At 43.5% G+C, this 25,348-nt stretch overlaps 1 protein-coding gene across 2 annotated transcripts in view; it reads left to right on the forward strand.

Annotated features, from left to right (window-relative positions):
• UVRAG (UV radiation resistance associated) overlaps window positions 1–19,780 on the forward strand; it is a 327,746-nt gene extending 307,966 nt beyond the window's left edge. For both annotated transcript variants that reach the window (XM_028115861.2, XM_088017675.1), the window contains one exon: window positions 17,878–19,780. In XM_028115861.2, coding sequence (XP_027971662.1) covers window positions 17,878–18,580 — 703 coding nt within the window. In that variant the 3' untranslated portion in view covers window positions 18,581–19,780. The remainder of the gene's footprint in view (window positions 1–17,877) is intronic.
• The last annotated feature ends 5,568 nt before the right edge of the window (window positions 19,781–25,348 follow it).

Raw genomic sequence — 25,348 nt, forward strand, 5'->3', positions numbered from 1 at the left:
GGTCCATCTGACACCATTCTCCTGTCCTCTCATGGATGGTCTCTGTCCTGGCCTCCTCTTAGTTACAGGAACAAGTTCTCTCCTGACTCGCTGCTCCTCTGTCTAGGGTGTGTTCTTCTTCTTCTTTCTCTCCTACCACCATCCTCACCTATCCCCTCATATGGAGGGAACGGTTTTAGAAAAGGCCCGGTAGCTTTATTGGCAAAGGACAGACCATGTTGGCTAGAGTGCACATTCACATTTGGAGCAGAGAGAATCTGGGTTTTATGGTACTTAGAGCTTATACAATTTGGGACCCCTTTTCAAGAAAAAGAATACAAGACTACAAAGACAAAATTAGAAAAATCTAAATACTTAAAATTAAAAAAACAAAGTTGCAGTAAATGTCTGGAACTTTTAGAGATTCAGTTCCTTTCTTCTGAGATCTCTTTAGACAGTTTACCCAAAATGCTTACATAGAAATGCTTCCACATTGCAGCCTGCCCACCCTTCCTCTCCTAAAACACTGCAGTTTCCAGCAATTCTCCCTTTTAAGGTACAGAGAAAATAAATGACTTTCCAAGCATGGTTGACCCATGAACCTGTAGCAATAAAACTAGAATCTAGGTCTCCTGGCACTGATGTAGTAAAGCCATTAAGCCCAAAGCGCACACATTTATGTAATGCCCCTCTGTGCCAACTGTGCCAAGCGCATTAGCACTGAGTGAGTAGCAGGTACCACTTTATGGTACTCTAGTGATAAATGGGCTACAGGTAGAGGCGAAGCACCACAAAATGAGTGCCACATGATGAGCCCAAGTAAAAACCACTGCGGGAAGCCAGGCTGGAAGTTACAAATGTAAACAAAGCTGGAACAAGCACTTTTAGCCTCCGAGGAAATCTGAGAATTTCCGAGAGCAACCATGGACTGAGGAGTTACCTCCCAAGCCTGTGCTCCTTAGGGCAGAGGGTAAAAAAACTCACACTCCTGAGGGAGCCTCTTACATCTTTTGTAAAAGAAAACACTTCCATGTTCTGTGTGGTTGTTACCATTCACAGACTGATCCCAGTGGAAGCAGATTTGCTGTATGTTCTTTTGGTGTCAAGGATTTCAAACTGGCTGAGGATCAGTGCAGTCACTGAATTCCTCCTTATGGTAAGCTTCAAAGTTATGTGACAGCTTGTTTGTTTTGTTTTGTTTTTTAAAGAACAGACAGTGTGATGAAAATTTCTTTAAGGACGTGATTTTTTTTTTCTTTCCCATTACAGAATTCTGATCTAATATCAAAAGCATCTATCTGATTAATCCCAAAACTAACCCCTTTTCCTCTTGAACACAGTTACATGGGGCACAGTCCTCAGTGCTTTAGCTCTTTCCAAAAGAAGTCCCCATTTTCTCATCCTAGGATCACTTAACCCCAGTGTAACTGCCAAGCAACACAATTTTGAAAAGCAGAATTTCAAGTCAGAGGTTGTACTCTTGAGTCATTTGGTTAAAAGCCACCAGCATGCCATTTAAACATCCCATTTTTCTTTTACTACTAACTACAAAGTCCCATGATTGAAGCTGACAAGCACATGCACAGCTGATGCTAATGCTAAATTACAGTCAGGGAAAAATGCACACGCAAAGCTGCTGCTTGATGCCTGCCGGTAAGGCAGTAAGTTTAAAACTGAGTTGCTTTGGTGGGCGTGAACGGACCGTGTGATGGGGCCCCAGCATTCAGGTCCTGGGACAGTGCCTTGACTGTGTCTCTCCTCTGCTCTCTCACCCGCTCTCCGCCAAGCCCCAGACAGACCGCGCTCGTTTCTGATTTCAGTTCTTTACTCAGACTTTACTCAGAACTGAAGTTCCCACTACCCAGAATAGCCTCCCCTTGCCTCTGCCCTATCCGAATGTTGCTTTCTCACTTTTAAGACACATCCTACTTCATTCATTTACTCAACAGGCACAGTGGCAGATGCCGAGATGAATATGTAGTCCCTCCGTAGCATAGGTTCATTTCTTCCACCAAAATCTTAACCGCTAGGCTCTTGAGCAGCTGAGGACTGAGTAGATAAATTAGCCATCCATCTTGTTCTATTCATGGAATATACTCCTTGAACTTACATTCAGGGGGGGTATAGTCTAATTGAGGCAACGAAATAGGAACAAGCAATATATAATAGAAATAGAAAGCATGAAGTATTCTAGGTAGATAAGTTCTTTGGAACAGTCAGAGGAAGTCATTGACTTCCTGGTGTGGGGGCTGTGGGTGAGAGCTGGGACAAGGTCTCTAAAACTTCAAACAAGTTGAAACTGTCAGCTTAAATTTATCTGCAAATGGAGTCAATAATGCCTACCTGGTAGATTGCTATGAGGGTTAAATAGATAGACGTCTAGCATACTGCTGGGCACACAGCAGCAGTTACTGATAGCTCTCATACACATGTAATGGATAAGTGAATCTCTGTTTTCAAGTAGTAATCCATTCTTTGTTATAGGTATTTTGTTTTTCCTTTAATATCTACAAATAGGTATAGAATATGGTTCTTGGTCACATTTTTTAATAGTGGCTCTTGTATGTTAATGATACAAAATAGTCATCTTCTCCCTCTTGCTTTCCCCAAGTCCTTTATAAAACCCTTTGAGAGCCATAGAGATTGGTATCCTACAAATCTGTTTGCTTACCTACTTCTTTTGATACCTATCTTCTTAGGTACCTCTCACATGGAATTAGAAGTTATAAATAATAAGTCTCTTACTTGCAAAATGTTCCATGTTTTTATTTAAGTTTGCAATAACCCTGTGAGGACAAGGCCGATAATCACCATTTCACAGACCAGAGAGCCAAGACTTAGAAGTGTGGAGTGAGGGGCACCTGGGTGGCTCAGTCAGTTAAGTGGCCGACACTTGATTTTGGCTCGGGTCATGATCAGGTCATGATCTCACGGTTGTGAGATGGAGCCCAGCAACGGTGGGCTCCATAAGGGCTCTGCGGGAGCAGGGTGGCAGGGGGGTCTGCTTGAGGATTCTCTCCTCCTCTCCTTCTGTCTCTCCCCCTGCTCTCTCTCTCAAATAGATAAATCTTAAAAAGAAAAATGCAAAGTGATTTGCCAAGGTCACATGCTCCTACGTGATACGGCTAGGGCCAGAAACCCAGATATCTGGCTCTTGTCTTTTTATCACACGATGCTGCCCCTTCTTAGTCAGTGGTCATCTTTCTCCTTCTCTGCCCTGCCAGCTCTCCTGTCTCTGTGCCAACTACCACCTAACACCTATTACCTTCCACAGGGAAATGCACCAGAGTCAAGTCCAGAGTACTAGAAAAATACACTGCTACAATATCAGGGCTGCAGTTCTGGTAAAAACAATCTTTGAAGCTTATCCTACCCCATATACTCAGAGAGGTAGAAACTCAGAATCTTAAAACTTTGTGAAGAATTTGGGAACTTTAAGAACAAAAAGAAACAAAAATGATTATGTTTCAACTCCATTCCCTGAAGAAACAAGAAAACTGAAGGAAGGACATGGGTTGGCCTAAAACATATGCTTGCCTCCAGTGTTTGCTGTCCTCCAATTTCATGTTGTTATTTTCAGAATAAGACATGATAAAAGTGGGATTTCAAAACCATCTGTCCTGCTTTATACACGGAATTTTTTATTCTGCTTAATTTTTCTCGACTATAGAGCTTAAACCAGCAGCTTTGTGCAAGGCAGCGTGATATAGCAGAAGGAGCACTAGATTTGGGAATCAAAAAATGTAGGCTCCAACTTCAGCTCTGTCACTTAATTTTCATAAATTGTTTTTGAGTATTACTTCTTTAGATGGAGTTAATAGCACCAGCCTTATTTCCCAAGCATAGTTGTATGGAGCAAATAAGATCATGTCTAAGCGATTTATAAACTAAAAAGGACTGTGCAAAATATTATTAAGTAGGATTTATGCTTTTAACAATTCATTAACGGTCTCCTCTGCATAGAGCACTATTTAAGAGACGAAAAAGATTCAAAAGTGTAAGATAATTCCTGCTTTGTTTAGATGACAGTTGTTTAGTTTAGAATCTAAATGAATAGATAAAACAAATTAATATTTTGAAGGACGTGACTTGCAAAAATTTTCCTGTGCATTGTGCATTCTTGCTGTCATGTGGGGCCTGGAGCCTGAGACCCAGCTTCAGTGGACAGTCTGTTAACCGATGGAGGTCAACCTTGGTCTGAGTTGTTTGACGTTTTAGGACCAGGTGTGCCTTTTTTATAGAGACCACGTCAATTTCAGTGACCTTATTGAAGATGAGACACTAAAGAGAAGCATCATTGACTATTCCGCAGCTTGCTGGGATATTTCTTCAGATTCCTTCTAGTACTTAATGATGTGACTTAGGAAGGAACGACTAGTGGCTTTATGTATGGTCATCTCACTTAAGTGGTATAAATCTCTAGATAGTGTTTCTGCTGAACTACTTTTTATCTAGTCTTCCATTCCTTTTCATAAATAGAGAGGACCAAGCTGAACAGCTAAAGGAAGGAAGGAAGGAAAGAACGAACTTTGGCACATTTTAAGAAAGTCTTTTTTTTTTTCCTTAAGTAAACTGAGGATAATGAAAATCAAGAGCAAGTGAGCCAGTCTACCTTCTTTAAAAGCTGAGGGTAACAATATAATAGTTTGGCTCTCAAGCCAAACTATTCACCTTTGGAAATGAGGCAGTATCCAGCATTAGCAACTTTTTAAATCCTCTTTAAAAGCAAATGTGTCCTCTTTCCTTCCCTCCATCATGCTTATGCTAACTAGTGTTTCTGGCAGGAGACCCTGAGGGACTTAAAAAACATGCTGTCTAACTGATGTTAGTTTTAAATTTAGATCAAATGACATTGTCTTTGAAGTCTCAAGTGTACCACTTAAGGTAGCGGCATCAGATGGTCTTGCCTTTCAAGTACTTCTTGCAGGCTGGCATCCTTAATATGAAAACTGAAGCCTGGTCAAAAATAAATGAAAACGAAAGTTTTATTGGAGTTATTTACTCTAAGATCGCTATTTTAGAAGGACCTTACAAGGCATCTCGTTGCCTCTAGACAGGAACACACAAGGCATGTGGGTATCTGTAGTATTTTAAAAGACCTTGGGGGACCAGGCTTCTTCCATAACTCATTCCAGAGTTTAAACACCCTCGCTTCAGGAAATTCTTCCCTATATTTAACTTACAGGCCCCCTCCTGCGGTTAACACCCATTTCCGCTTTTTTCTGTCTCCAGTCAGGATGGAGAACAGCTGTGGCCAACATCCTTTGTGTGCTAACCACTCCATCAGTGACAGAAGGTCATTTGGGTATCCCTGGGCTTCGTTTCTCAACCTCCGGCAACCAAGTCTTGAACCAACTTGGAATCTTTTTCTCTTTGTTTTTCACGTGTATCTTGTTTATTTCTATTAATTCCTTCTGATTATAAAATAATAAGTGCTCAATGAATCAGATTTGGAAGATGTAAAAATATACAGAAGAAGGGAGAACAATAACCCCACAATCTAGGAACAAACTCCATTGTTAAGTTGATCCATTTTCTGTGTGTTTCTTACATAGTTGAGATCCTGTGGTCTATACCAGCACTGTCCAATAGAAATATAGTCTGAGCCACATATGTAAATTTAAATTTTCTGGCAGCTGTATTATAAAAAGGTAAAAAGGAATAGGTAAATTAATCTTAATAATATATTCTTTAATCCCAATAAAATCCATTTATAACTTATCAACATATAATCATGATTTTTAAAATTATTCATAAAATACTTTACATTCCTTTTTTCATACTAAGCCTTCTCAATCCAGTATATATTTTAACACAGCACATCTCAGACCCAGCTTAGCCACATTGCAGATACACTAGTGGCTACAGTGTCGGACAGCATCGCTGATACAGTTGTACATACCAGACTTTTTTGTATATCATATCTTAAGCCTCTTATAACTGCCATTTAAAACTTCTTAGCATCATTTTAATGGTTGCATAATATTCTCATTTAGATTTACTATAGCTGTATCTTTAAATAGTTTTTTCATGTTATAAGTAACCGTGTAGTATTCTTCTTTTTACCTTTTTTTTATATTAACAGAATGTTTCTCAACACATTGCCAAAAGAAAAAACCATAAATTATTCCTTTTGAGTATAACTAATTAAATCCATTTATTCATAAAACAAGTAAGTTCAGTTAATACTCACTAAATCTTTACTACATTAGATCGGAAAGTGAAGGAGTAGATTTCAAGAAATAGAAGACAAGTTCCCCCTTACAGTGTTTACAAGACTTGGCTCCATAGTTGGACTGCACACATATCCTCCTTAAACTATCCTTCCCATCATTTCTTACTCTTCCCTCTATATACACACACAGCCTGGTTAACGCCCCCTTGTCCTTCAAGATGCCAATTGAATATAGCCTCCTGTGATGAGTCCTCCAGATGAAGACCGGCTCCCTCCTCCATTACAATATACAAAGTATATATTGTACGCAAAGCCCCGTGGTGTGCTGGTTATTGGTTAACTCTCTCCATCTTCTCGACTATAGTGGGAACTCCTTACTGATAGAAACCTTATTTTATACGTTTCGTTATTTCCAGAGCCAAGCAGATTGCTAGGCAGTGAATGTGGATGTCAGTAATGTCTACTGAAATAGGTGTTGAAACACAAGTGGTCATATTAAACATGAGTTGGATGGGATAATTACAAGTACCGTGGCTGTTCAAAGAGATTACTTTAAGTTGACATGGTTAAAGAAGGCTTAGTGAAGGAGGTCGGACTTGAATTGGGCTTTGGAAGATGGGCATATTTAAATGAATGGAGGGAAAGAATTAGCAGAAAAGCCCTTACATATCCTGCATTAAGAAGTCAGTGTTTTTTAGGAGGGACTCTTTAGCACGTGCTAAGTATCAGCAGATAAGCTGATCTAAAGCACTATATTAAGTTTCAAGAAGCCTGTAGAACTATGGTCTGTGCCCGCCAAAAGCTGACAAGGGTTTGCAGCAGTAAAAGTGACCGCCGATTACTTCAGTAAGATCTTTGAGTTTAAAATCAATTCAGATACAATTCCCTGTGTTTTAAGTTTGGAGTTTAACATTAAAGATCATTTTATATGATGCTTCCTCAACAATTCTTCTGTTAGTAAAGAGCAGTATATAGTAAGTAATGCCATTATAGCTAATGTCAAATGGCTGTTACAGCAAACCAGGCACTCTTCCAGGGCATTTTGAATATATTAGTTAACTCATGTAATCCTCATAACAACCCTGGGAATTAGGACCCATTATCCCGCCTCATCTTCTTGATGAGGAAACTGAGGCACAGAGAGGTTAAAATAACTTAAAGGTGACCCAGCCTTGGGTTCAGGCCGGACAATTTTAGGCCCCCACTTGGTTACTCAGTACAGCCTCGCTTGTAACAATGTTAAGACTAAAATGTTTCATACAAGGGACTATTTAGCACCTTGTGATTTCAGAGAAGGAATGCTATCATAACCCTCTTCTAGTTTGCTTCTTTCCTCTCTGACCGCTCCTTCTTATCTCATTTACAAGCTCCTCTTCCTCTACCTCAGCATAAAAAACAGCTCCTCAAGGTTCAGTCCTAGACCCTCTTTTTTCTCAGTTTGTTCTCCAGGCCAAGGTGATCTTACCTATCACCATCATTTTAATTATCACCCCCATTGAAATGAAGCACAAGTACAAATCTTCATCCCAGGTCTCTTTTCAGATATTACGCCTCTCTTCAGACTGCCTCCTGGATGTTTTCATGGCACATTCTGTGTGCCTGTGTTTTTTTCTTCCTGCCGTCCATCCCAACCCCCATGAGCATCGTGGGCTTCTGGTGCTCTGTTTACAGCAAATGGAATCTCCACCCATTCGTTCACAGTGGCCAGAAAGCTTTCATAATCCCTGCTTCCTCACTTTCCCTCTCATCCCCACATCTAACCTTAGCAACACCCGCTGATTTCCCCTGATGGGTCTGCCTGTCTATATTGGTATATTTCCAAGCCCCCATCGTCTCTCACCTACACTGCCACACAGCCTGTGGTCCCCAGTGTCCGCTCTGGGGCCCCTCCAGTCTATTGTCCAACTTCAGCCAAAGGGCAGTTTCCAAAATACAGATCAATCAATCAATTAATAGATCTCTCTTTCTACCACCTTCGCCCCTCCCCGCCCCCACACCACTAGCCTAAACATTTTAAAGGCTTAAAGAGAAAAATTACCAACATGGTCTGTGGACTTCTGCATGATCCCCATGTTTCCCTCGCCAGCTTTATCTTCTACCATGCTGCTCTCCACTTGATGACCCTTTGGGTCCTCAAATGTGTTCTCTGTCTTGACATAGGGTCTTAGCATATGCCCTTCCTTTTGCCTGGAAGATGCTCTTGCCCACCAATTTTTACCTGGTGAAAAATTCTAACCCTTCAGTTCTTGGCCTTTTCTGGGTCAGTTCTGTTACACGCTCTCTAAGCCCATGTCCTCTCCTGCACAGCATGTGTCAGAGGTTATCATTTTACATTTTTGTCATAATTTTGTGACAGGTATGTGTCCTCTCCCACTCTGGGGTAAGCGCTACAAAGCAGGAGCTGTGGCCTTATTTTCAATCATTATTGAAAATGTCTTTAGTGCATAAGAGACATTCAATATATATTTGAATTAGGGAGTAAATTCTTTGTCAATATGCATACAGTTTCATGCTGCACCTCTTCATAGTCTGGAGGACTACCAAAGATAAGGTTCCCCAGATATTACCCCTGGAGCCCCCCAGTCTGTCACTAAGTAATGATTAGATGGTGGCTAAGTGTAATTCGGGCAGTTCTTCTGAAGGCCTCCAGCGTCTCGGGAAATGGAGGCAGAGCTCTTCGTTTTTCTTTTAAAATAACAAAGCACTAAAGCCCCATGGTTCAGCTCATGTCAGAGCTTATTAGAAATGTAGTGGTAGCTCAGCTTTAGCAGTATCTTTCACAGAGTCTGTCACTGGCTTCTGGAGCCTAGAACTTCCTTTAGTTTTCTCTCTGCAAGTCTACTTTTTGAAATTCAGAAAACATTCCCTGACCAAGGTTTTAGTCTAGTCTCTCTGTTGAGGTCTCTCTGAGGCTGGGCTCTGTGAGATTGCTGTTCCTCCCTGGCAAAGGTCAGGGCTATTTTGTCCCCCACTAATTCTCAGCATAAATACTTTATTACTCCCCATGTCCCAAGTATTGTCCAGGGAGGGCCCGGTATCATCTCTGGCACCTCTTTCTGTTTCTGCAGACCATTTTAAAATGGGCCCACATAATGTGATTTTAAAACATCAGTTTGTATGATGATTTCTTACAGTGAAAGCTGATGGGTGAAGTGGTTGACTTGACTCCTCCTGAGACCCCTCTCTATCTCCCTAAGGATCTCTCTCTATTCCCTGATTCCAGGGAGCTCAGCCTTGAGACTAAGGTGAGCTGGCCTCCAGATGGGCTCCTGCCTGTGGGCACTCCCTTAGCCTCTGTCCACTGCCCTGCGCTGAGGCCTCTCTTTCCCAAGCTAAGCCCTGTTGTCCGGGGCGACGGAGGCCTGATGGCCAGGCCCTCGGTCGAATCACATAGCCTGGGGAAATGGATTTCTTCAGCTTGCTTGTTTTACCCTTTGCCTATGGAACTTTCTCTTTCACAAATTCATCTTTCCATTAGTCCTTAGTTTAAATAAAATTTAAAGGCTCCTTTGTTCGGTTATACCTTTTTAAACTTTCTGTTTTTATTTAGTCAGACTTCGGCAGTAAACCTTCCAAGCTGAGCCCAGGGGAAAGGTGACCATTGGCACAGGTTTCAGCCTATGCTTTTGGCCCAAGATTGTTTCTATTTTTATTTTGTTTCTTGTTTTTGTTAACATCCAGGGCAAAGATGAAGCACTTTCGCTTATCTGGTAATGGCGAGTGGCCTTTAGATTGCTTGCCTGTGGTCAGGAGACTGCATGCTTAAAACTGTTAACCCCCAGCCACCTCCTGAGAGATAAGATCTAGCTGTAAAATTTGGCTCTCCCAAAAGGAATCTCTGTGCTTCTACTTGATATAAGAGAGAGCAAGGAGGAAGATAAATCCCAGCTTTTGCTGGATTCTGAAAAAGGATAGTAGTCTAATATATGGAGGTTGTTTTTTTAAAAAAACTAACTTTATGTCATAATTTCGTAGCTGCCAACAGACGTAATTCTACCTCAGCTTCGCCTTGGCAACCTGCTTTTGGCACTCTCCGTAGCCCTGGCGTTGCTCTGCATTATTTAAGCAGTAATCTTTAAGAAGGTGAGAAACTATTATTGCTTTTTTAGCACAGTTGACATGCTATTGGCGCAGAGTAGTACCTAGAGCTTCAAACATTTCTAATGGCCGTAAACCAACTTAAACACCTCCATGGAGAGACCTCACTGCCGTGAGGTCATAGCTTGCTGCAGGGGGAGAAAGAAGATCGAATGTTGTTTAAAAAAGTGGGATTTTTTTCTTTTTAAGTATTCTTAGTCCACCGAATTGTAGCTGTAGACTTTGGCCAGGATCCAGACAATCAAGACTTAGCATTTTGACCAGCTGTGATCTAGTAATGTTCCTCAGAGGAAACATTTTGTAGGAGGGAAAGACACATATTTGAGACTGTGAACTGTGTTCTTTCCCAGTACCTTACAGAATGAAACCTGGTTGTAGACAGATAAAACCAGCACAAGTGAATCTGAAAGAGAATAGGGAACAAAATCATTTCAAATGGCTAAAAATTCACCCTGCCTTCAAGAACTGCCTCGATGTGGTAAATCTTTACATTTTTCCTCTATTTCCCTTTCCCCTAAGTCTCCACATTTATATCGTTTTGTGGCAAGGTGTCTTCCTGTTTTCATAATTGATGCTTGGAATCCATCAGCATTCTTATAACAGAACAACAGTTCCTGGGAAGCCAAAAAAGCCACCCAAACTTAATAACAGAGGCAGGAAGAGAAAAGAAAAAAAAAGACACTAAGACACTTAGCCTAAAAATTATCCCTCTGAGTCTCACTCCTCCCTCAAATAGAAGTCTGATCAAATGTCAGTGTTCTGGTGGCAAGCCCTGGGGACTGAGAGAGAGAACGAAACTAACATTTATTTAGTCAGATTGCATTTGTTCAAGCACAGTGGGTTGTTTTGACCTCGGGCAAGTGACGTAACCTCTGAGCCTCAGTTTCTTCATCTGTAAAAGGATGACGTTCGTAATACTTCATAGAGATGTGACGATGAAGCAAGACCACGTAGAAAGCTATCAACAGAATACCTACTTCATCACACTCCGTTAATGTTAGCTGCTGCTGTTCTATCATTAATAGCAATCTGTGGAGTACCTACTCATTGTGCTAAGAATTTTACTCCTACCCTAAGCATTGTTAGGTGGATCTTCACGTTTTGCAGAAGAGGAGACATTGGTTCAGAGCGGTCAGTGCTCAGTCATGTCCTGTGTCCCGTGCCCCATGCTGGCGGGGCTCCTTACCGACATCTGGAACATTATATAGGGAGACGCAGAAATGGAAACACATTTTGGACCAGTGCTTTCTTACCTTGTTTTCTCTCTCCCAATCCTTCTGTTTAAAGGAGGCTATTGCTTTAAGCAATAAAACTAGCAGAAAGAAGAGAAGAAAGAAGAAAGTGGCAGAGGCAAGATTAGTGGCAGGGGGTGGGGATGAACTGGGTTCTGCTGTCTCCCAGGTTGGCTTCACGGCAAAGTATCCGTATTACGGTCATAAAAGGCAGAGCAGGGTCCTCCATATTTAGGCTGGGACAACAGAAATTCCCCTCTTACAAAAATTCTTTCTCCCCAAAGCTAGATTCATATAGAAAAATGATACATCAGGGGTTTGGGGACAATTGGAATGTACCTCCAAGGATTCTGGGAAGTTTTTATAGTCCCTGAGCATTTGGTAGATCATGTAAATAGAGGCAGTTGAGCATAAAGCCTTCCCCGCCCCATGTCTTCAAGAAAAAAGAAAAAAAACTGGGGCGATGTTTTGCTTTTGAGTTAGTTCTTTTCCTCCAGAACTCTTTTACACTTGCCTCAGTTCTTTTTCTCCTTCTTGCAGCTGGCTCCCTTCTGTGCAGAAGTGGGGCTGGAGCAGGTGGGAAGAGTTCTGTTTGTCCCTATTCTAAACAGCATTCCGTATAGGAGGACGTGGCAGGAGGAAGGAGACCGAGATTCTGGTCTTTATTTCTGATTACCTGTGTTCTATGGTCCCAGACATTAATGCCTTTGAGCCTCGGTTACCCCTTCTGTAACATGAGGGCAATTCTTTTGGAATCCGAAGCCCATGGAAGCTGATGACAGCAACCACAATTAACAGCTACTGCTGCCAGTAGCATATATGCCAGGCATTCTGTTAAGATTGCAAGTGCGTTATTCTCTTTAATTCTTACTGTAGTCCAGTGATCTGTTTTATGAAGGAGAAAACTGAAGCACAAAGAAGATGAGGGGCTGCCTACAGTCATATAGTCATATAATGAGCAAGTGCAGAGTCTGACTTAAATTGTAACTCCAAATAGACAGTCATCGTTGCAGAGCTTGGAGTAGAATCCACGTTTTGAGCATCCTTTGTCATCACCAGCACTCTCTCCAGATACAGCTGAAGACATAACAAAAGGTAACTGACTACAATAAATAAGGACTCACAGAATGAGAAATAAATTAATCACCTTAATTTAGAGAGATCAGAAAAGACTTGATCAAAGAAGCCAAATTTAAACCAGACTGCCCTCCTTGATCTCTAAACTCCAAACTACTTGGCTTCTCCCTCATCAGGCTATTGTTTATGACTCTAGGGTATCCTTTTGTACTTGTAGCAAAAGGTTGATTATGAAGTAATCTAACAGTCCCGATGTGGTTCAATTATTCAACAACCTATCCCATGGTTCCCTAAACCGTGGCCTGGTAAATTGGCAATTACAGTATCTTTGGGTGGTTGTTTTTTAATAAATTCCTTTTAATTTCAGCATTAAACCCCAGATGTCATGTTTCCAGGTTTCCAGTTTGGACCTAGGCCAAGCTGGAAAAGACATCCACTCAAGGCAAATGGCTAATGAGAATGTGTGCGGTGAACTAGGGGACTCGGTCCAGTTGCCAAACCTCAGACTTTGGGCCCTGATCTAGTGCTGCAGGACACTTAGGGACCCCTGGCTAGAGTGGAGGATGAAGCAAAGCTACCATGTTTCCTACAGCATCCACCCCTCCCCAAAACATCCAGGTTTACTCTCTTTGTTTCTAAGAGTAAAAATTCCCAATAAGTGACTCATCATCACAACTTAAATAATGTACTAATTTCATTTGATAAGTAAATTGTCAACAGCCTTTAAAAATTGGTCATGTAATTAGTAAGTCTATGCATTTCGACCTCTTCTTCCATTTAGATGAAATAGTCATTAAGCCAGACTGTAATCAGACAGAAAGAATCTTGAAACCTTCCAGGCATTCTTTTTTCATCTCTCATTTGCCTCTTTAATTGCTACCTTTCTGTATTTTAGGCGGTAGTAGAGGTAAAACGCCCCTCTTCTTATTTTAAGACTTTAGCTTGTACTAAAATGTGTAACAAAGGTTTCTTCTGCGAACTTTCTTTTAAATGTTAAAATCCAAATTATTTTATCAAAAATCTATACATTGTGTTTCTATATAGAGATGCTTGTAGCAGTTTGTTTTTTAATAGTAAAATTTTAGAAATACAGAGAGACTGTATATAAATATACATATATTTATATATATGTATATATATATAAATTTTGTATATATATGTATATATATAAATATATAAAAATATATATAAATATATAAATATAAATAAATAAATATATATAAAGAAAGAAAGAAAGACTTTAGCTTGTACTAAAATGTGTAACAAAGGTTTCTTCTGCGAACTTTCTTTTAAATGTTAAAATCCAAATTATTTTATCAAAAATCTATACATTGTGTTTCTATATAGAGATGCTTGTAGCAGTTTGTTTTTTAATAGTAAAATTTTAGAAATACAAAATAAGGGAATGGTATTCCATTCAATGGAGCAGCCGTTTAGAATTGTTTACCAAAAGGTTTTAATGAAATCCAATGGCAGGGTACGGAATTGTATATATAGGCCACAAACATAACTTTAGGTTTTTTTCTCTTTTTTAAACACACATAATGTAAAATCAAAGTCTAAAAACAAAATACTCAATTAATTGTGGTTATTTGATAGGTAATGGGCTTGTGAGTGATTTCTATTTTTTATATAGTTTATATTTTTTTAGTTTTCTGGGGAGTATAAATTATTATAATAATTAAAAATGCATGTGTGTTTGTATATATTTTAATGTAATCATTCAACACTTGAGCTGTTTAGAACTCAGCTATCTGAAAAATCTGGACCACTGCTAAGATCCTGGAAGTAATAAAAAAAATTAACTCTGAGCAGCCAAAACTAATGTTACAAAACTCATAAAGTCAAGCATGATATGCCCCTCACTCAGGCCTTTGTACTCTTACTTTGCACACAGTTCTCGGGCCATCCACCACAGGCGGGCACAGCGAGCCCAAAGCAGACATTAACAATAGACAAGGGCCTGCAGATGAGGGCACTGTCTCAGGTGCACCGCCAGCCCGGTGGTGAGAGAGGACCCAGGGAAGCGTGGGTGAGGGCGAGAGAGCCTGAGACCCAGACGCCACGCCACTGAGCGTCTTGTCATCTCTTCCCCTTGTCACAGTTCAGTCATACATGTTCGTATCGATAGCCCAGCGTTATCAAGAAGATCCCCTTCTCTTCAACTTACTCTCTTTAAGATTATAAGAAAGACTTTAATAAAAAGTTTCAAAAGGTATTGTTACATGTGGCTAAAAATGGGGGAAAGACAACATGTGGTGATTGAAGGGCAAACTCTAGACACGGAGACTTTCCTGACTACCTATAGTAACTGATTTCTTTACCATTCTCCAGGGGGAACATTTTCCTGTTACTTGGGCTTTCCAGATTGTATCTGATACTGTCATTACCTGGGTTCTCCTAAAAATCTAAAGGAACTTTGATGTCAGGATGTCAGAAAATGCTAGTCTGTACCTTGCAAAACCTTAGAATCCATCCATTAAAATAGGAGTAGCACCCCAGAGCTTAGAGACAGGCTGGGTGGGTTAAATGAGAAAGCCTATGTAATGGCATTTAGCTTGAGGTCGGGCATTTCATTAGCAGTTAGCAAATGTTAGTTGAATCTGAATGTGATGTTCCCACTTGGGACGCAACAGACAGCATGGGCTCTGGAGGCAGACCGAATCTAGTTCAGATGTGGGTTCTGCAGCCTTGAACAAACCACATAACCCATCCACCTACCTACCTTTGCCACAAGGTAGATGTGAGGGTTCAGCTTTATTGATGGGCAAGAAAATCATGGCTCCCTTCCCATTATAGTTGAGGGGAGGGATGTCACACTTTGTTAGTTTTCTGTTGTACAAAGTTGTGGAGAGCTTTCAGAGAGTCTCAGAATCTGAGAGGGCTACAAAACCCCCTTTCCTCTCGTGTCATAAGCACAGCTTGTTGTGCCCAAGCCTGTTCTCCTGCCCTGCCTTTTATCAGCTCCCCTGCAGCCCAGCAGAGAAGTGGAACAGGGTGCTTGCGGGGTGGGGGCGGGTGGCAGTGGCGGTGGGGATTATCCTGTCGTTCACCCTTCATAGCCATGAGTGGTCAAGCCCCGGACCTCTGGCTGTATTCCAGCGATAGCACCCTTCAGCATTCTAGGCTGGTTCACGTGATTTATCCCCCACTCCTGGGCTGGGGTGGCGACTGAAAGCTTGGCCTGGCTGCCCAGAGTAGAAAGTCTGTGGGTGGTGCTGATGCTCTGTTTTGGTTTGATTCCCTAGGCCCCCTGCAAAATCATTTAGAGAGGGATACTGTCAGCAAGTGGTAGAGTAAAAACAACAAGGTTGGCAAAAAATGTGTGGCTTACCCAATTACTGTGAGTTTTGACAACATATTAACTGAAAACCTAGATTAAGGCCAGTAGATTTTTCTCTGTTTTGTTTCTCTTGAGAACTAAAAACAGTAATTTGCTGGTCTACTTGCCTTGTTTTCTATGTGCACCAGTGACTACCCCTGATTATGAAATCTCTCCTGGCACCAACACTTACAGCCAAGCTACGGAGTCTGATGAGCCCATGGATTAGCAGCCTGGTGGTTGCCTTTTTGCAAGAAGAATAACCCTTTCTTAGGTGTCTGAGACCACAGGCATAATCAAGCATCAGAAAAAATCTGAGAAAAGAGGGAGCAGGCAGCTGGTACGAGGGCTTGTGGCTGTGGACAGAGGTGGAAGGGGCCCTAGATCCTGCCTTCTTTTTCAGGGCACTTATCACAACTAATTTGACAATGTATTATTTCGGTAATTATGGCTGTCTTTCTCCTGCAAGACTGGAAGCTCCTCAGAGGCAGACCTGCTCTGTCTTGCGTGTTTCCCCTCCCCAAGGCCTGGCTCGTGTGATAGCTGTTTGGTGGGTGGGTTTAGTTTCAAGTCTAGCCTCTGTGCCTGCCTCGTAGCTGCTGTTTTGTGAGCAGCCACTTCTCTGTATGTGTCCTCCTCTGAAGAATACAAGTCAAACGGGTCTTGTGTTTGCACCTCCTGTCTCTGGGCCCAGTCTTTTCGTACCAGTGTATTGAGCTGACTGGCTTCATCCAAGTGTAATATCTAGAACAGAGATCGATACTCCAGGATGGCTCAACTAGCACAGCATATCACATGACCATCATTTCCAGGGTCTAGATGCTCGACTTCCATTAAAAGTCGTGATTATTGTTTCAGACTCAAGAGTAATAGTGTATTACCCTGCTTTCTTGACAGGGTTTTTGTGAGAACCAAGTGAAACGATATATATGAAATTACTTTAGAAACAAAATGCTTTGTATAGCGAAACAGTGATTGTTATTGCGGGCCCTAAAGTCTCTTCCTGAGAAGGAAGTGAAGTTCAGAAGAAGGCACTGAAGACCGAGTATTGTCAACCCTGTGTGTTTGCACATGTGTGTAAACCATGTGTGTTTACATAGCCTTATGAAGGAGAAGCAGTTTTCCAAGTTAATGCTTCATTAAAAGAAATAGCTGGATCTAGGTATTAGATAATAACCTCTTAGGCAGGTATAGACATAGGTGCAGACCCCCACCCCGCCGGTTCCGTAACGCGCTGGGTGTCAGAAAAGCTGTTGATCACTGAGTCGTGAGTCAGGGGTTTTGGTTTAGCCTGCCACCACCTCCCTGAGGTTATCAGGAACAAGTCATGTAACTTCTCTGCCAAATAAGGATGCCTGCTTTATGAAGATAAAATAAGAGTTGAATATTTTTTTAACATTTATTTATTTATTTTAGAGAGAGGGAGAGAGCACAAGCAGGGGGAGGGGCAGAGGGAGAGGGAGAGAGAGAATCCTGAAGCAGACTACCCCACTGAGTGCAGAGCCTGATGCGGGGCTCAATCCCAGGACCCCACAACCATGACCTGAGCCAAAACCAAGAGTCAGCTGCCCAACCGACTGAGCCACCCAGGTACCCTAAGAGTTGAATATATAAAACAAGAATAAGGATGTTGATAGCACTTCAGCCATGGGGTTGATTACATCCCTCAGATAATTTTCTTTCAGATCCCATGCCTCCAGTTACTTCAACTCTTCCCCACACGACATCGTTTCCATCCCCCATCCCACCCTGAGCACTGTCCTCTGGATATATTTTAGTGTGTCTTGTATCCTTCTTGAAGGAAGCTCTCAAACTTGAATTCAGAATGCTTCATGTTTTTTCTTGCATTTGGACACTACAATTAATGCTAAGGTTGATTATTATCAATTTTTATTCTCTCAAACCTAAGTATGTCGTTTCCTGTCTCTGGGTCCAGAAGGCTTAGGCTGAGTTCAGAAGTTGAAAGTAACTTCTCATTTTTGTTTGTCTTCCAGCGACAGACATCACACCTCCAGTGCAATCCCTGTTCCAAAGAGACAAAGCTCCATATTTGGAGGCGCAGATGTAGGATTCTCTGGGGGGATCCCGTCCCCAGACAAAGGACACCGAAAACGGGCCAGCTCAGAGAATGAGAGACTCCAGTACAAAACCCCTCCCCCTAGTTACAACTCAGCACTCGCCCAGCCTGTTCCCGCCATCCCTTCCATAGGAGAGTCCGAGAGAAAGACAACATCTCTGTCCTCCTCCCTGGATACCTCCTTGGACTTCTCCAAAGAAAACAAGAAAAAAGGAGTTGCTTTGGGTGACAGATTAAACGGAGGTCATGCGAGTGTGAACACTAGCCAGGAACAAGAAGAAGGCCTCTCCGGGCATGCAGCCACCGTCAATGGCACTCTGCTGCCCAGCGAGCAGGCTGGCTCCCCCGGCGTCCACCTCCCGGGGGACTTCCACCCAGTCTCAGAGCCCGAGCTCTGCTGTACTGTGGAGCAAGCGGAAGAGATCATCGGCATGGAAGCCACAGGTTTCACCTCAGGCGATCAGCTGGAAGCCTTTAACTGCATCCCAGTGGATAGTGCCGTGGCAGTGGAGTGTGACGAGCAAGTTCTGGGAGAATTTGAAGAGTTCTCCCGAAGGATCTATGCACTGAATGAAAACGTGTCCAGCTTCCGCCGGCCACGCAGGAGTTCTGATAAGTGAAGTGAGCAGACAGCCAGTAGGACCAGGACAGGGGCGCTGCCTAAAAGGATAAAGCTGCACTGGTTACCCCTTGTAATAATTATGACACAAAATGAATATTAATTAATGGAGGATATTCCTCAAAAAACAGACTTTGTAAATCAAGGAGGGACTCAGGATCATGTGTATCAGTGGGCCAAACAAAGTTAGATTTTGCTTGCAAGATTTGCTTTTCAGGCCTGACGATCGTTTTAAGGCAAAAGTCACTCTCTAGCTCGAGTCACCGTATAGGTATTTGTCTGCTTTTTAATTTACACTTCTGTGCTATCCTCGGAGGGGAGATGATAATATATAAATAATATAATAAACTCACTTTTAGTTTCTCATAAGCATTTGCCCTCACCATAGTTTATAAAGCTTGGGAAAACCAAATAATCCAAAAAAGGTTTTCACCATTTACTGAAAGACCTTTGACCATCCATGAGTTTGATGAATAAGAAGCACAATGGTCTCCTTACACCCAGGCCTCCCTGCTCCCGCCCCCAGTCACCCCATCTGCTGCCGCATCTTCACAGTGGATGGGTTGTGCACCCTGAAAACTGAGGACATCAGATTCACTGGTTCTTGAATGCAGAAGCCAACACCTTCCACCTCCCCAGCTTGGTATAACCCTGAAATCAGAGGAAAAACCTCACCTCTGTGGTAGATCCCAGGGGACGCTCAAGGACACCCCACCCCCCCGCAAGATTACAACAGTCAGATGGTATCCAGTCCCCTTTGGGGGCCAGAGTTTCTATGTGGGCAGATGCTGTAGTCCAAAACCAGGCATGCTCTCTGGCAATGCACTCACCAGACAGAAATCCCTATATGTAAATTCCATGCTGATGTATTAAATTCCAGCTGGAAAGGAAGATGCTGGGTAGGATGTAGGATCTGGAGAGAGTCAGGCTGTCTGATGTGCAGACCACAAGGCAGTTGGGCTTAACTGGATGAAGAGGCTTAGATGAGGCGTAGATACCATTGGTGTATGTGCAGGTGTATTCGTAGTAAATCATGTTCTCGAAGTCCGGTTTCATTCCTGGAGCTCAGATCTCATTTGCTATTGCTCTATACTCTATATACCCAAGGACATTGCCTCAGGGTTGCAAGCTCTTTAAGGAAAATGTATGCATATATCCATGTATTGTATAGAAGAATAAAAACTGAAGTTGCTTCACTTGACCCGATTTGTTTTTTCCAGTTTTGACATTCATCTTGAACCTGCATCTCCATGTTACATCATAACAGGGCGAGCCTGAACCAAAACTGTGGCTGTGTCCACACTAATGTCATTGGCTTGAGTCAACACGGTTTGTGTAGCCACGCAAACACCCTCACACACTCACCGCCCGGTAGTTCAGCAACAGCTGGACTCCGAGGTCTCGCGGTCCTTTTCATATATTGTCTAAGCACTCTTGGGCTCAAGTTCTCATTGACAACTACATTATCGAGGAGAATAGTTCATGTTGTTATTTTCCACATAAAGAGATCTCACTGAATCCATGCTTGACAGACAGACCCGACCTGCAAGCAATTAAAAGCTTTAACTTGATCTGGAGAAATCCATCTTATTCCACAGAAAGAGGTGGAACTCCTCCAGACCTAACACAGAAGCCATCTGTCGAGTCACAGCTTCTTCGCAGTGTACTGTCACTCATGTTAAGAGTCCACGAGGGGGGAGATAGCCGTGGGCCTGGCTCTACGTCAGACTGGGTTGTGTGGAGCCCTCCAATGAAATAACACCCACCCGCACCCCCCAAAAGGACAAGGTTTTGGGAGGACTGTGTTAGTATTGAACAATGGGAGGCACATCACATGTGGCTTAAGGTCCACAGATGGGAGTGGACTTTAAACTTCATGCCAGACTTAAAGACAGGGTACACTGAGGTGCAGGTCCTGGAGCCTGGGTCTTGGCCATCCCCGTGCTTGGATGAGCACCCCTAGTTACAATGTTCATCTCAGGTTCCACACAGCCAGACAGAGCCCGGGGCTCTGGGGCTCTGTCAGTCTTCTGTCTTGGACTTCCTAATTCTGGGACCCACAGCACGGAGCCCTGTCGCTGAAATGTCATTAGCTCAGAACCGGTTACCCATGCGCTGGCTCGGTCCACGCTGTGTTCAGTGACATTATGCCTCACAGCGCCACCCCCTAGGTTTGGGTTCCTTTGGTTGGGGTTTCAGGTTTTCCTTGAGTTTGTTCGGTGCCTCCAGTTGCGGCCTTGCCTTGGGTAGAACCTGCAGTATTATATATCTTCAGGAGGAACTCTACTCGACATTTTCCAAAGCTGCAGAATTCGTTTTGCTTCTGTTTAAAGTGTCCAAGGCCAAAATATGAGATGAGTTACTATCTCCTACTAATCTTTTTAATTAGTCTTGTAAATCACTAAAAAATAAAATCTGCTTTGAGGATATAAGCTGAAATGCAATTCACTGCTATCCATGTCGGAACTGCTAAGAGCCCTTTCCATTTTCATGTAGCTGAGACAATTTTAACAGCCGGCAAATGTTATCAAATGAATATTTGATTGTGTTCTCTCTCTCCACTTCCCCTTACCCACTTTAGAAATTCCAGAGATTTTTTTTCCCCCTCAGAATATTAGTTTTGGAAGATTGTATCCAGCTATATTTTTTTAGCAGTTCTAATGGTGCCCATTTATCTTGACCTAACCGGTTATTTAAATAATTTTTTAAACCACCACCAATAATAAATGGCATGTGAAACTGATCTGTTGGTAATTGGAAGAAAACTCAGCATCTGTATTTATAAAATAAAATTGATTAGTATTTATTTTGAGAGTAAAAGTGTATGTTATTTCCCTGCCATGTTTGAGTCCCGTCTTCTTCATTGTTTTGAACTTCATGTTGAAGCTGAGTTAACTATGAAAACCTTGTGCGTAAAACCGTCAACCAGCCATTTCACATTTACTGAGCTAGCTCTCTCTCTGTGAGGGACTGGGCTAAGCAAGGTTAATACAAAGACCAATAAGCCTTGGCCTCTGCCATGTGCTCTAGGGGTGGAGGGTAGGGGATGGGCGTATTGATGCGTTAGAATTCAGTGTGATCAATGCTGTGATGGAGAGATGTATAGCCAGGGTGTGGAATGCAGAGAAAGCTCACTGACTCAGGGATTGGGAAAGGTTCGTGGAGGTCAAGCAGATGAAAGCTAGATAGGATGAAAGATGTCTTAAGACATTGCAGGTGGAGGGCACAGCATGGGCAAAGGCCCAGAGGCAAGGCAGGGCCTCGAGTGTTTGCAAATTGGCAAGTTTCCCCTGCTAGTGGCCTGAGTGGACGTGAAGAAAGGTGAGGAGAGATTGAATTGCAGGCCGGTGGGGAAGGCCGTCAGGTGCTGAGACAGGAGATTTAGACGCCTGCGGGGGGGGGGGGGGGGGTTGCGGGGGGGCGGAGACACAGCTGGGAGGCACCCTTTCCAGGCAGTGAAGCAGAAGAGTAACTTGGTTAGATCTGAGTAGCAGCCGGCAGCCAAGTCGGGGCTGGACTTTAGTAGTGGTAAGCAGACTTGAGTCTGTTTAATCTTCTTTCCTATTTTGTTGTGAAAAAAAAAGAAGTCTGTCTGAAAAAGAGGCGCCTCCTTGCATCCTGATGTTTTCAGGGTAAGTACTGGGTAACGGGCAGGACAGGTACTGGGCGGACACAGCACAGCCAACATCTGATCTGCAGAAGCTGACTCCCAGGCCCCAACTCGGCCACTTTGAACCTGTGACCCTGCTCAAGTCATTGAATTTTTAAGGGCCCCCACCCCCCCTGCCATTTCTTAAGCTAAAAAATTGGAGTGAACTCTATCCTTACCCTTATGTTTCTATGGAGCCTGTGCCATCAACGGTGGTCCCTTTTGTTCTACAGGAAGCCACCGCCTAGTGACAGGATGCCCAAGACTTGTTCTCACCATTTCCCGTTCTAACACTTGGGCACAGCCACCTCATCTCTGAATCTGGCCCCTGCTCTGTGGAGTAGGGATGGTGCCTCCCACCCCCGCCCCATACAGGGTTGGATTTAGTGTTAAAAGAGATCAATATTTTTATGAAAGCACTTAGTGATCCCTGCAAAGCACCATGCACACTGGGAGGAGTTAGTCCTTCAATAAGGATTTCTGGCATCATCTATACCAGGCCATGGGGGCCGGAGGGGGGCAACTGAAGTGCAGATATTTATTCTGTACACATTGAGAATGTGTCAGGGCTGAAACTGGGCTTTTGAAAAACTAAGCTCTAAACAAATGTCAAGTGTTCTGAGGTGTTTTAGTGGGTGGTATGGACACAGTGTTGAGACATGGTCTATAAGCCTAATTAGCTTAATTTGTATGTTTTTTAACACCTGGCAGATGAGCTTATTCAGGCCCACCTCATCCATAAATATTCTCTTAAACAGCCCCTGGCCGCCTCACCGCATGCTGAACTAGTGCCCAGAGCTCTTAATTTTGCTTGAAGTAGATAGAAGCTTTTTCTTTTTCTTTTTTTTTTCTCCCCCTCCTAGCGCATCTAATTACAGTTTTGTAGGTAGACAGCTCAGCCTTGTGGATTTTAAATGAATAAAAAACACGTCTATAAAATACGTGCACACATTTTAGAGGCTGGCGATGTCAGCAATCCAGAAGAACGGTCTTGAGTCTGGATAAAAGCGAGAAAGACCGCCAGTTGGCGAGGCTGGGCGTGGCCAGCCGAGCCCCAGGGGGACATCACAAGTGGGCCCGCGGCAGGCGGGGATCCCTTCAGTTCTGTCCAAGACACGACTGCAATCAGCTTCCCTCAGTCCCCGTTAATTACAGGCAGCAAATTCAGAGGAATGGAGGGTACGAGTGGACAGAAATATGGGGTAACCTGACTCTCAAGAAGCAGATAGAAGCGGGAAGGAAGCGGTCTGGATGTATGAGCAAGGAGCCTGCAGCCTGACACATCCCACCCAGCCTGCTGTTCACCAGCTGTGTGACCCGAACAAGGCCCTTGACTTCTCTGAGCCCATGTGATCCTCTGAAAAGTGAAGCTAGCCCCTTGCTCAGGTTTTCCCTTGTGCCCAGACAGAGGTTCTTCTTGCCTTAAGAGCAGTTCGGGGGCGCCTGGGTGGCTCAGTTGGTTCAGCGATTGCCTTCGGCTCAGGTCATGATCCTGGAGTCCCGGGATCGAGTCCCACATCAGGCTTCCTGCTCAGCGGGGAGTCTGCTTCTCCCTCTGACCCTCTTCCCTCTCGTGCTGTCTATCTCTCATTCCCTCTCTCTCTCAAACAAATAAATAAAATCTTTAAAAAAAAAAAAAAAAGAGCAGTTCGGTATTCATTCTTCAAAACCTGCCTCGGCTGGCCTTGGGCTCCAGAGCATGGTGGAAAAGGAGAGGACCCTCCCCTGTCCCTCTCTGCCTGTGGTGGAGAGCTTGGGGCTAAGCCATTTAACACAGCCTACTTCTGCTCAGGGATTTGGGTGCAGCAGAACAGCCATCTACTCAAGATCCTTGTGAAATCTATAACAAAAATTAAAACAATAAAACTCAGCTAGAATGATTTTTACCGTTCCTAAAGATGGCCCTCTGTCCTCAGGAAAATGATAAATTAGTTTTAGTTTGATAGGACAGTGCATAAAATATTTTAAGGGATATGGTTGAACTAAGTTTTGATATTTTAGGATAAACTCGTTCTCTCAAAATTTTACTTGCAAAAAAAATGTTTACTTCACTTACAGGGAACAACCTGTTCCTTGAAGAAACAGGCATCACTTCGTGTCCGCAGATTTCTTGCTCTTCGGGTGAGGGACTTGGCCACACCTTGTTACTGTGATGGGAGGAGAACCCCCTCCCCGCCCCAGGCTACCTTTCATGCGGATGGTACGGGAGCTTTTGCTCCTGCAAAAGAGGTCCCTAAGGCTTGCTGACCTCGAGGCCACACCCTTTGCTTCTAGAAATCTTCCAGTTGTCTTGATCGCTCTGTCCCCAGCCCTGTCTGAGCTCTCTGGTGGCACACGGCAGGTGCTCCTGAAGTTGGGGGCATGGCAGAATGAGAGCATAGATGTGAGGATTTTGTAACTCACCTGCGCCTTTCTCTTGGTCCTTTGGGAGCTCTGTGGGGGCCCAGCATGCCCAGAGTCAGCCTCAAAAATCACTGGCGACCTTTAGAGGCAGAACTGTCCACGGATTAGCTGAGACTCTGGAGCGGGGCTTTTGTAAACAGTAAAAAGAGGTGCACGTTTGAGGGATTATCAGAGTTTCAGTGCACATCCGGAGTGGGAATGAGCCGCCACTAGCTGGGAAACCAGTGCAGGGGCTGAGCCGGCTGCTGTGCAGGTACCTGCCCTTCGACGCCGTGACTCCTCAAATGTGTGGTGTGTCCCGTCCCACCCCAGCCGCTTCCATGACGGCATCTGATGCTGAGGACAGCCGTGGGGAGATGGGGGCCCTGTGTTACCATCACCACCTGACCAGGAAGCCCGCAGAAGGCCCCTGAGTGCGGGTGACCTGCCTGAGATCACGCAGATCCCAGAGCCACGCTGGGGCCAAACCAAACCCCGACCCCTCCCCAGAGCTCCTTCTGCACCCTGAGCCTTATCAAGACCCCGTATGTAGCCAGCTCCCTCTGCCCGGCCATCTGAACATCCTGCCAGCTACAGTAGCTCTTCCCCATTCGGGAGCCCCTTGCTAAGAAGGAGGACGCTCCTGCCCAAGGAGTAGAAAAAGTCCACACCTCATGAGCATTGTGTTGTGAGGTGGATCGCAACTTTCCAGGGACTGGAAATGTCCATTTGTAACTG

The sequence above is a fragment of the Eumetopias jubatus genome, unplaced genomic scaffold (genome assembly GCF_037043125.1).
Source record: "Eumetopias jubatus isolate StellerSeaLion01/CBP00866 unplaced genomic scaffold, mEumJub1_p1.0 scaffold_13, whole genome shotgun sequence".
Lineage (NCBI taxonomy): Eukaryota > Metazoa > Chordata > Mammalia > Carnivora > Otariidae > Eumetopias > Eumetopias jubatus.